Below are 12,465 nucleotides of genomic sequence, written 5' to 3'. Positions count from 1 at the left end.
ATAGAGCACACCCCCGGGTTTACTCACGCTAGTTTAGTCACGCTAGTTTAGTCGTATTGAGAAAACTCCACAAAAGAGAAGAGAGCGCAAAGGATTTTTCACAAAACTAACCATGACAACTGTGCTTTTGTGGTTGTCTTTTACCTGCTTCACTGAGTCTTTTTGTGTGTGCCTACCTCCCAGGTAAATAGCCTGGATTAAACAAAACATAAAACTGAAACAGAGCCTACATTTTACAGGATCATCACATACCCTAATACTAACCAACCCTGTGAGCACACAACAAAGTAGAGAGAAAGAAACTTAGGGAATTAACTCTTTGCCTGCTAGCTTCTTAGAAGGAGAGATAGGAGACCCATTGGTACTGTGCCTCCCTAAGCCAAGGAGACACTTGATTTTTGTTCCATGTAACTTTGGTGGCTCTTCTGCCTCTGTAATGCTAGGAACATTGAAATGAACTGCTCCTGTGTCTCAGCTGACGAGAGACCACTATTAAAAACTTGACTTTTGTATAATAAACCTGTGCGGTGCTATTCCCCTGATGCAGTCTCTTAAATCCTGATTCTGCAAACACTTATGCACATGCTTAAACTTTAAGCCTGAGTAGTTCCATTGACATCAGAGGCACTGCTTGCCTGCTTTATGCCCCCATAACAAAGTGATTTGATCCTGACGTTACAACAGCACAGTCTGAACTGTAGGTTAAAACAATATAGCTGAGTAATTGGATGAATCAGGGAAGTGATAATGGCAAAGAGAACCTGTTTCCTTGGGTCGCTCATTCATATCTGCTCCAAGTCAGCAGTGACCAATAGTCCCTACCAGTTGTAAAGGTTGTTCTACTGTTTATGTGAAATAAATTGATGGTCTCAGACCAGTTCTCTGTCATAGTGCACATGCTCCAGATCATACAAAACACCATTACATTTGCATTCCTTCTATCAGTCTCAGTGAACGGGCCAATGATTAAATGGGTATAATTCCAGATCCTCAAAGATATTTAGGTATATAACTCCATTGACTTCAATAGGAGTTAGGTGCCTAAATACCTTTGAAAATCTGAGCCATAGTCCCTGGGTTCCCGTCTAGGTCAGTGATCAGGGATCAGGCACATTAACAGGGCAGCATGGGGAAGCTTGCATTGCTGCTGTCTGCTCTCTAACTGTGGACAAAGACCTCCTGTCCCCAGAGCCGTCAGTCCATCACCGTCCACAAGCTAAATTCACTAAATGAAATACTGTAGGGAAAAGTCTCCAAACAAAACTTCTGCTTTAACAAAAGTGACGCAATTCATCGGCCTTGGCTTCAATCTATCTCTAGGTTGTACACTGAAATATATGTTTGCATATATAAAAAAGTTTTTGAGACAAACAATGACCACAATAAGCAGAAACCTATTTTACCTTCTACAAATGATCTTTTAGATTTTCCTTCTGTCAGATGGCTTAGGAAGATCAAACACACTAGCTAATACTTCCCAGCTTGTGAGACTAAGATCACAAAATGTTAACAGGGATCGTTGTGAAGGGGCCTTGCTAAAATCAAAGGCTAAGTAATTTTAAAAAAATCAAGATGATTAAGATTCCCAGGAAGTAGAATATTATTAATTCAGAGTCATCGGGAGGAAACCTCCTGAGCCTAGAAACTGACAACCGCACAAATCCATTGCATGATGAGACCCAGCCAGTGTAATAGGGACTAGAGACCTAGACAATGCCATAAGGCAACCAATCTGGCAGTGAGCCAAAGAGATAAAAACACTAATATGTGGGAAGATCCTGTTGAACAAATTACTTCATTGCCGCTATAGAGATTCATCACCACTGACAAGTGCCTGTCAATGCAGTTAGATCGGCTGTGGTTTCAATCAGCCAGCTGGAGTAGGACAACATTAATCAGTTAGGCTTACTTTCATAGAAACAAAGGATGGATTCAATTGCTCGCCACGTCAGAAAGTAGCACATAAAATGGACACGTGCTTGGTAATCAATAATAACCCAGAGAATTGCTCAAATGAGCTTGTAAATCATATAAGCATCTGAACCTATTCCATGTTAACTATTTCTGCAGCTGTTTAGTTGCTATTGCAGAAACATTTTCTTTGTACAGACACCTATCAGGAGTTTTAACTAGGGTTTCCCCTACAATAACATATTAATCATGATCTCTACTTGGAAATTTGCTCTCTTATATTGTCTCTTTCAAATCCAGTTAAATGTCATTAGCGTCTCAGTCATTACTGTGCTTGTTCAAATTTCATGAACCCATTTATTACACAGACTTGTGCCATGCGGAGCAATGACACCACACAAGTTGTTCTAAATTATGTATAATAGCTACAATTTGCCAGTTTTTAGATTACTGTGATTACCCTGGGATGGCTATAGATGGCATAGTTTAGAACAGCCCATAGGCTGCTCTAATTTATGCTGGGGGTCATTTTGACCCCACAATAGCCCAGAATTGGAAGCACAAAGGTGGCCTTCCCTTCCCACACTGCAGTGAGTCTAGACTTGGCACAGCTGAGATTCTAGCCGAGAGTACAGACAGCTGAAGTAAGCTGGTCACTGGTGCAGGGCTGTGAGGGGGCTGGGTATAAAGCAGTTTTTCTCTGATAAGAAAAAAAATTCTTCTGCATGTTCAGCTTTAGCAGTTTGGGAATAAGAACTTTAATGAAGAAAATTAAATCCTTACTTCCTTTCTTTGCTGGGATTCCACATTTTTGAGCCTACATTTGTTTTTTCCAAATATTAAATTCTTGCCACAAATTTAGTCGACACATTAGTACTGATTGTCACCCGAGACATATTCAGCCAGGCCTCCAATGCAGGTGTTCTGAATTCTTCATTGGTCTGTAATTTTTTCTCTCTGGACTGCCTATCCTGCATATTTCAGAGTAGCAGCCATGTTAGTATGCATCTGCAAAAAGAACAGGAGTATTTGTGGCACCTTAGAGACTAACAAATTAATTAGAGCATAAGCTTTCGTGGGCTACAGCCCACTTCATTGGATGCATAGAATGGAACATATAGTAAGAAGATATATACGTACAGAGAAGGTGGAAGTTGCCATACAAACTGTAAGAGGCTAATTAATTAATATAAGTTATTATCAGCAGGAGAATCATAGAATATCAGGGTTGGAAGTGACCTCAGGAGGTCATCTAGTCCAACCCCCTGCTCAAAAGCAGGACCAATCCCCAATTAAATCATCCCAGCCAGGGCTTTGTCAAGCCTGACCTTAAAAACTTCTAAGGAAGGAGATTCCACCACCTCCCTAGGCAACGCATTCCAGTGTTTCACCACCCTCCTAGTGAAAAAGTTTTTCCTAATATCCAACCTAAACCTCCCCCACTGCAACTTGAGACCATTACTCTTTGTCCTGTCATCTTCTACCACTGAGAATAGTCTAGAACCATCCTCTCTGGAACCACCTCTCAGGTAGTTGAAAGCAGCTATCAAATCCCCCCTCATTCTTCTCTTCTGCAGAATAAACAATCCTAGTTCCCTCAGCCTCTCCTCATAAGTCATGTGTTCCAGACCCCTAATCATTTTTGTTGCCCTTCGCTGGACTCTCTCCAATTTATCCACATCCTTCTTGTAGCGTGGGGCCCAAAACTGGACACAGTACTCCAGATGAGGCCTCACCAATGTCGAATAGAGGGGAACGATCACGTCCCTCGATCTGCTCGCTATGCCCCTACTTATACATCCCAAAATGCCATTGGCCTTCTTGGCAACAAGGGCACACTGCTGACTCATATCCAGCTTCTCGTCCACTGTCACCCATAGGTCCTTTTCCGCAGAACTGCTGCCTAGCCATTCGGTCCCTAGTCTGTAGCTGTGCATTGGGTTCTTCCGTCCTAAGTGCAGGACCCTGCACTTATCCTTATTGAACCTCATCAGATTTCTTTTGGCCCAATCCTCCAATTTGTCTAGGTCCCTCTGTATCCTATCCCTGCCCTCCAGCGTATCTACCACTCCTCCCAGTTTAGTATCATCCGCAAATTTGCTGAGAGTGCAATCCACACCATCCTCCAGATCATTTATGAAGATATTGAACAAAACCGGCCCCAGGACCGACCCTTGGGGCACTCCACTTGACACCGGCTGCCAATGAGACATGGAGCCATTGATCACTATCCGTTGAGCCCGACAATCTAGCCAACTTTCTACCCACCTTATAGTGCATTCATCCAGCCCGTACTTCTTTAATTTGCTGACAAGAATACTGTGGGAGACCGTGTCAAAAGCTTTGCTAAAGTCAAGAAACAATACATCCACTGCTTTCCCTTCATCCACAGAACCAGTAATCTCATCATAGAAGGCGATTAGATTAGTCAGGCATGACCTTCCCTTGGTGAATCCATGCTGACTGTTCCTGATCCAGAAAATAATTTTTGTAGTGATAATCAAGATGGCCCATTTAGACAGTTGACAAGAAGGCGTGAGGATACTTAACATAGGGAAATAGATTCAATATGTGTAATGATCCAGCCACTCCCAGACTCTATTCAAACCCAAGTTAATGGTATCTAGTTTGCATATTAATTCAAGCTCAGCAGTTTCTCACTGGAGTCTGTTTTTGAAGCTTTTCTGTTGCAAAATTGCCACCCTTAAATCTTTTACTGAGTGGCCGGAGAGGCTGAAGTGTTCTCCTACCGGTTTTTGAATGTTATGATTCCTGATGTCAGATTTGTGTCCATTTATTCTTTTGCGTAGAGACAGTCCGATTTGGCCAATGTACAAGGCAGAGGGGCATTGCTGGCACATGATGGCATATATCACATTGGTAGATGTGCAGGTGAATGAGCCCTGATGGCGTGGCTAATGTGATCAGGTCCTATGATGGTGTCACTTGAATAAATATGTGGACAGAGTTGGCATTGGGCTTTGTTGTAAGGATAGGTTCCTGGGTTATTTTTTTTTATTGTCTGGTGTGTGGTTGCTGGAGAGTATTTGCTTCAGGTTGGGGGGCTGTCTGTAAGAGAGGACTGGTCTGTCTCCCAAGATCTGTGAGAGTGAGGGATCATTTTTCAGGATAGGTTGTAAATCTTTGATGATACGCTGGAGAGGTTTTAGTTGGGAGCTGAAGGTGACAGCTAGTGGCATTCTGTTACTTTCTTTGTTGGGCCTGTCCTGTAGTAAGTGACTTCTGGGTACGCTTCTGGCTCTGTCAATCTGTTTTTTCACTTCAGCAGGTGGGTATTGTAGTTTTAAGAATGCTTGATAAAGATCTTGTAGGTGTTTGTCTCTGTCTGAGGGGTTGGAGCAAATGCAGTTGTATCGTAGAGCTTGGCTGTAGACAATGGATTGTGTGGTGTGTCCTGGATGGAAGCTGGAGGCATGTAGGTAAGTATAGCAGCCAGTAGGTTTCCGGTATAGGGTGGTGTTTATGTGACCATCACTTATTAGCACAGTAGTGTCCAGGAAATGGACCACTCGTGTGGATTGGTCTAGGCTGAGGCTGATGGTGGGATGGAAATTGTTGAAATCATGGTGGAATTCCTCAAGGGCTTCTTTTCCCTAGGTCCAGATGATGAAGATGTCGTCAATGTAGCACAAGTAGAGTAGGGGCATTAGGGGACGAGAGCTAAGGAAGCATTGTTCTAACTCAGCAATACAAATTTTGGCATACTGTGGGGCCATGTGGGTACCCACAGCAGTGCCACTGACTTGAAGGTATATATTGTCCCCAAATGTGAAATAGTTGTGGGTGAGGACAAAGTCACAAAGGTCAGCCACCAGGTTTGCCGTGACATTATTAGCCTCTTACAGTTTGTATGGCAACTTCCACCTTCTCTGTATGTATATATATATATCTTCTTACTATATGTTCCATTCTATGCATCCAATGAAATGGGCTGTAGCCCACGAAAGCTTATGCTCTAATATATTTGTTAGTGTCTTAAGTGCCACAAGTACTCCTAACCTGCATACTGTATGTTTAGCAGAAATTCATCCCATCTCTAACTGTGATGAAGTCAATGATTCTCTCAGGCTGTTGGTTCTATTACTGAGTGTTTCCAGCATGCCCTTAGAAATGAACTAATAGGAGAGAGAGAGAAATTACTCCAGAGAGAAAGGCTCTGAAATGACTCCAGAGAGAAAGGCATTGAATCAGGCTTGGCAAATCACCACATCTAAAAAAGGTTCAAACATTCTGACCTTCTGTTAACATGTCTCTATGAAATTGGAACTCACAGCCAACCAGAACCTTGACCGTAAACCACTTAATTTTGTGTCACCTAAGAGTGCATGAGAAGGATGCCTGCTGTAAGAAACTTTAGCTTATATGTCGAAGACTCTAACTTATTAAAGAGTTTTATAACCTTCTCCCAGATCAATATTTCTTAATAGATTCTCCTCAGAAATTAAGTCAGATTTTCTGGCCTTTTGTTCTCCAGATCCTATCCACATACCACTTTCTTCAACATGGGAATGATCAAAAGCATTCTCCACCCTTGTGCTGCTGAGAATGCTCTTGAGATTAAAGCCCAGGAGTGGAAATCAAGAGAGCTGTGTGTTAGTCCTAACTCATTCCTAACTACAGACTCCCTGTCCTATCTACAGATTCGGTCCTAACTACAGACTTCCTGTATGAAACATGGCAAGTCGCTTATCTTCTCTGTCCTTAAGTTTCCCCTATCTAAAATGGAGATCATCATAATTACTTCCCTCACAGGAGTGCAGTCCAGTTACAATTAATTCATTAATGTTTATAAAGTGCTTTGAGTTCCACAGAGGAAAGGGGCTTTAGAAGTTCATTTTAAAGATGTGTATAAAAGTGTGTGTGTGTGTGCATATGAAAATCAAAATAACCTGTGCAATAGGAGTGCAACATCAGCTGATTTTTACAGAGCTCTGGATGGATACACTGCTGCCATTCAGCATAAACAGGCTGAATTGTCACAGGAAACTGTATGCTTTCTCCCAGTATCAAACTCCCAGGAATATCACTGAACAATTTCTAAAAGTTATATTACCATTTGTCCATTAGTTTGGTGCCCACTTCACTCTTCTGTACCAATTATGACAAATTCTGTTATTGTCTAAGTTGCTGTTCTTCAGCAGAACTGAGAGTCCTGCAGCCTTGACTGGACATATAATTATCATTCATTTTTATTTTATCTGCATGGCTTTTTGTCAGGTACACTGAACACAGAAATGACATGTCTTTCCAGCTGTAATGATAACATATCATTCCTGGGGGTACACAACTGGGGAGGAGCGCTTTGTCAAAGAAGTTACAGCCAGGCCTACAACAAACCACAAACTGTGGGATAATTTTTAGCCACAGCCTTTGGTAGGGAATGGTTCAGAGCTGCCTAACCACAGCAGGAACTCCTGGGGGGGTGTGTGACATTGCACTCCATATGTTTATGGAAATATGCTTATGAGTGTGAATATAAGGTAACTGGAATATGCTTTATGCAAAAGGTCTCCTGTAAGGTATCATTACAAAGCTTATAATCTACTGAGTGTGTTCATCCTATTTGTATGAATGTATCATTCTTGTATCCGAAGATAGAAATATGAAGTATTACTCTGAAATCCTTTGTAATTATGCAAAGTGTGGGCCATTAATAGTGGTTTAGAATCTTGATCGCTCCCATCGACCAGGACAATTGGTTGTAAATGGCTCTGTTTACTTGTAAGCCTTCCTGCATATGTGGGTGCCAGCCAGTGAGTAATGAAGTCTCACAGGACATGTGAACATGTCACATGACACTGGAATCCATCTTAAACCTGGTGCTTTTCCATTTAGAAGGAAGGGTAGGTACCTAGAGAGAGACAAAGGATTCCCACCTTGTGCCAAAGATATAAAAGGGGGTGGAACAGAACAAAGGGGGCTGTAGTCATGAGAAACCCCTAGTTACCACCTGAGCTGGAACTAACAAGAACTGTACCGGGGAAAGGATTGGGCCCAGAATAAGAAGGAGTCTAGTCTGTGAAAGAAGCTTATTGGAATATCTCTGAGGGTGAGATTTACCTGTATTCAGTTTCTTAAATGTATTAGGTTTAGACTTGCGTATTTTGTTGTATTTTGCTTGGTAATTTACTTTGTTCTGTCTGTTATTACTTGAAACCACTTAAATCCTACTTTTTATACTTAATAAAATCACGTTTGTTTATTAATGAACCCAGAGTAAGTGATTAATACCTGGGGGAGAAAACAGCTGTGTATATCTCTCTATCAGTGTTATAGAGGGTGGACAGTTTATGAGTTTACCCTGTATAAGCTTTATACAGAGTAAAATGAATTTATTTGGGGTTTGGATCCCATTGGGAGCTGGGTATCTGGGTGCTGGAGACAGGAAACCTGCTGAGCAGTTTTAAAGTCTGCAGGTTTGGGGGTGTAGTTCAGACCCTGGGTCTGTGTTGCAGCGGAGTAGCGTGTCTGGCTCAACAAGACAGGGTTCTGGAGTCCCAAGCTGGCAGGGAAAATTGGCTCAGAGGTAATTTCAGCACATCAGGTGACAGTCCCAAGGGGGTCTCTGTGACCAAGTCACAGTATGCACCTGAGAAAGGTTCAATGTCTGGGGGCTTAAGGTGAGAGGGTAGCAGCTGCTTCACATACATTTGAAGAGGTTAGTGCCTGTCTTGGTGCTGGCTTGGAACAGCTTTTCACACCTTGTGTTCAGGGACTGGGTTTGTCTGGCCCTTGCACCCATTCCCACCCTTGCACACATGCTCAGAGTTAGCACAATCTAGCCAATTCACATCACAGAAATGCTCTCTCACAGCCCGGCAGTATTTTAGATAATAAATTACAGATAGTAGAGACCTGGGACACATTCAGCCCCCGCATAAGTGGATGCATCTCTCAGTGGCTTTGAGGAAGCCCAGGACAAGACGGCATCCTTTCCTCTGTGCACAGTGAGATAATCCAAGTTATTGGCTTAAACTCACCTCCACTTTCCCAATAACTGTGTACTCACCATGGAGCCATTTAGTCTTTTGTGGACAGAACTCATTGAACATTTGACTCACAGAGTTTTACAGACACAAAGGCAAAGGCAAATAATGTTTTCCACACAGACCACATTTATTCCTGAGCTCAACACAGCTCCTAACATTTGCAAAGACAAAAACCTTTTACCTGCCATTTCTCACAGATGATCGATCGCAGTATGGCTCAATCCTGCACTACTGATGCAGGCAAAACACCTCCACTGAAGTCAATGAGATTTTTGCCCGCTTCAGAAGGATGGGATTAGGCCCTAGTATCTTCATGAAAATTAAGCTGTCCATAAACCAACACATTTTAATGTTACTGCAATTTCGGCCCCATCTGTCCTGCTCACGCAAAACTTTCACTAACAAGAAAGGATGGGGCCTTTAATGGTTTAACTGAGCAGGTGTGCAAGGGTATAGCAAATACAAAGTTCTTTTAGATGACAGTACAAGTTGGCAGGCATTCAACAGAGGAATGACTTCCCTGAGTTTCCCTGCCAGGATACTACAAGAGTTGGTTTTTTGCTCTCGCCTGTCTTGCCAATGTAACAGTATTACAAAAAGAACAGTAGCAGAACTGATTCCCTAGCTAGTAGCGTATTGGTGAGTTCATACATTTGCGTATTATAGGTACATTTTAGGACCAAATCCTGTGCTCATTTACTCACATGAATAATCCCATTGTCTTTACTGAGTTTCCTCACATGAGTGAGGAGAGCATAATTTGGCCCTTTCCATACAAATTATGAAGGAAGAATGGAGTATGATCTGCTTACCGAAGGATTTCTTTCCGAGTGAAGAAGGTACAATCCTGTTAAAAAAGAAAACACGTTATTGTACTAGAGAGATACAGCTATCAATTGTAAGAAAATGGCTTCTACATTCATGGAAAGAAGATAAGTTTATGCACAGAATCACTACAAAAGGTTTTCTTCCCCCTTCTCCTCCCCCCACTCTCCTGCTGGTATTAGCTCATCTTAAGTGATCACTCTCCTTACAGTGTGTATGATAACACTCATTGTTTCATGTTCTCTGTGTATATAAATCTCCCCACTGTATTTTCCACTGAATGCACCCAATGAAGTGAGCTGTAGCTCACGAAAGCTTATGCTCAAATAAATTTGTTAGTCTCTAAGGTGCCACAAGTACTCCTTTTCTTTTTGCGAATACAGACTAACACAGCTGCTACTCTGAAACCTGTCATTATGCAATACACTGCATTTAGCCGTATGCAGTGGAAATCTATCAACTTCATGAAAAACTCGTACAGATACAGACAGACATCATCTTCCTTTCCAAATGCAAACAAATGGACATCATACCAAAAGGACTGAAGGTAAAAAATCCATTACAATCTACATACCACACAGACTATGCTGACAGCTTGTGCCACACGCTCTCAAAGAAACTGCGGAACCACCTGATCAACATCCTCTACAGCAAACAGGGAAAGATTAAGAATGAGCTCTCAAAACTGGATACTCTCATAAAAAACCAACCTTCCACACAAACTTCCTCGTGGCTGGACTTTACAAAAACTAGACAAGCCATTTACAACACACACTTTGCTTCTCTGCAAAAGAAAAAGGACACTAAACTATCTAAACTACTACATGCCACAAGGGGCCACAGCAATGGTTCCCTTAACCCACCCAGCAATATTGTTAATCTATCCAACTATACTCTTAGCCCAGCGGAAGAATTTGTCCTATCTCGGGGCCTCTCCTTCTGCCCCTCCACCCCCATGAATATGATACAGTTCTGTGGTGACCTAGAATCGTATTTTCGACGTCTCCGACTCAAGGAATATTTCCAACACACCTCTGAACAACATACTAACCCACAGAAACCTTCCTACCAATATTACAAAAAGAAGGATTCTGGGTGGACTCCTCCTGAAGGTCGAAACAACAGACTGGACTTCTACATAGAGTGCTTCCGCCGACGTGCACGGGCTGAAATTGTGGAAAAGCAGCATCACTTGCCCCATAACCTCAGCCGTGCAGAACACAATGCCATCCACAGCCTCAGAAACAACTCTGACATCATAATCAAAAAGGCTGACAAAGGAGGTGCTGTTGTCATCATGAATAGGTCGGAATATGAACGAGAGGCTGTTAGGCAGCTCTCCAACACCACTTTCTACAAGCCATTACCCTCTGATCCCACTGAGGGTTACCAAAAGAAACTACACCATTTGCTCAAGAAACTCCCTGAAAAAGCTCAAGAACAAATCCACACAGACACATCCCTGGAACTCCGACCTGGGGTATTCTATCTGCTACCCAAGATCCATAAACCTGGAAATCCTGGACACCCTATCATCTCAGGCATTGGCACCCTGACAGCAGGATTGCCTGGCTATGTATACTCCCTCCTCAGGCCCTACGCTACCAGCACTCCCAGCTATCTTCGAGACACCACTGACTTCCTGAGGAAACTACAATCCATCAGTGATCTTCCTGAAAACACCATCCTGGCCACTATGGATGTAGAAGCCCTCTACACCAACATTCCACACAAAGATGGACTACAAGTCGTCATGAACAGTGTCCTCGATAATGTCACGGCAAACCTGGTGGCTGAACTTTGTGACTTTGTCCTCACCCATAACTGTTTCACATTTGGGGACAATATATACCTTCAAGTCAGTGACACTTCTATGGGTACCCACATGGCCCCACAGTATGCCAACATTTTTATGGATGACTTAGAACAATGCTTCTTCAGCTCTCGTCCCCTAATACCCCTACTCTACTTGCACTATATTGATGACATCTTCATCATCTGGACCCATGGAAAAGAAGCCCTTGAGGAATTCCACCATGATTTCAACAATTTCCATCCCACCATCAACCTGAGCCTGGACCAGTCCACACAAGAGATCCGCTTCCTGGACACTAAGGTGCTAATAAGCGATGGTCACATAAACACCACCCTATACCGGAAACCTACTGACCGCTATTCCTACCTACATTCCTCCAGCTTTCACCCGGATCACACCACACGATCCATTGTCTACAGCCAAGCTCAACGATACAACAGCATTTGCTCCAACCCCTCAGACAGAGACAAACACCTACAAGATCTCTATCAGGCATTCTTACAACTACAATACCCACCTGCTGAAGTGAAAAAACAGATTGACAGAGCCAGAAGAGTACCCAGAAGTCACCAACAAAGAAAATAACAGAACGCCACTAGCCATCACCTTCAGCCCCAAACTAAAACCTCTCCAATGCATCATCAAGGATCTACAACCTATCCTGAAGGATGACCCATCACTCTCACAGATCTTGGGGGACAGGCCAGTCCTTGCTTACAGACAGCCCCCCAACCTGAAGCAAATACTCACCAGCAACCACACAACAGAACCACTAACCCAGGAACCTATCCTTGCAACAAAACCTGTTGCCAACTGTGCCCACATATCTATTCAGGGGACACCATCATAGGGCCTAATCACATCAGCCACACTATCAGAGGCTCGTTCACCTGCACATCTACC

At 42.9% G+C, this 12,465-nt stretch overlaps 1 protein-coding gene across 3 annotated transcripts in view; it reads right to left on the bottom strand.

Moving 5' to 3' along the window:
- CIB2 (calcium and integrin binding family member 2) overlaps nt 1-12,465 on the bottom strand; it is a 135,588-nt gene that overhangs the window by 84,981 nt on the left and 38,142 nt on the right. For all 3 annotated transcript variants that reach the window (XM_073303557.2, XM_073303555.2, XM_073303556.1), the window contains exon 2: nt 9,734-9,768. Coding sequence is in view for 2 of the 3 variants with exons in the window: in XM_073303555.2 (XP_073159656.1) it covers nt 9,734-9,768 (35 nt within the window). In the remaining variant the exon portion in view is untranslated. The remainder of the gene's footprint in view (nt 1-9,733; nt 9,769-12,465) is intronic.

Source organism: Lepidochelys kempii, chromosome 10 (genome assembly GCF_965140285.1).
Source record: "Lepidochelys kempii isolate rLepKem1 chromosome 10, rLepKem1.hap1, whole genome shotgun sequence".
Lineage (NCBI taxonomy): Eukaryota > Metazoa > Chordata > Testudines > Cheloniidae > Lepidochelys > Lepidochelys kempii.
The sequence above is the reverse complement of the archived record's forward strand: the minus strand, read 5'-3'. Positions and strand labels throughout refer to the sequence as shown.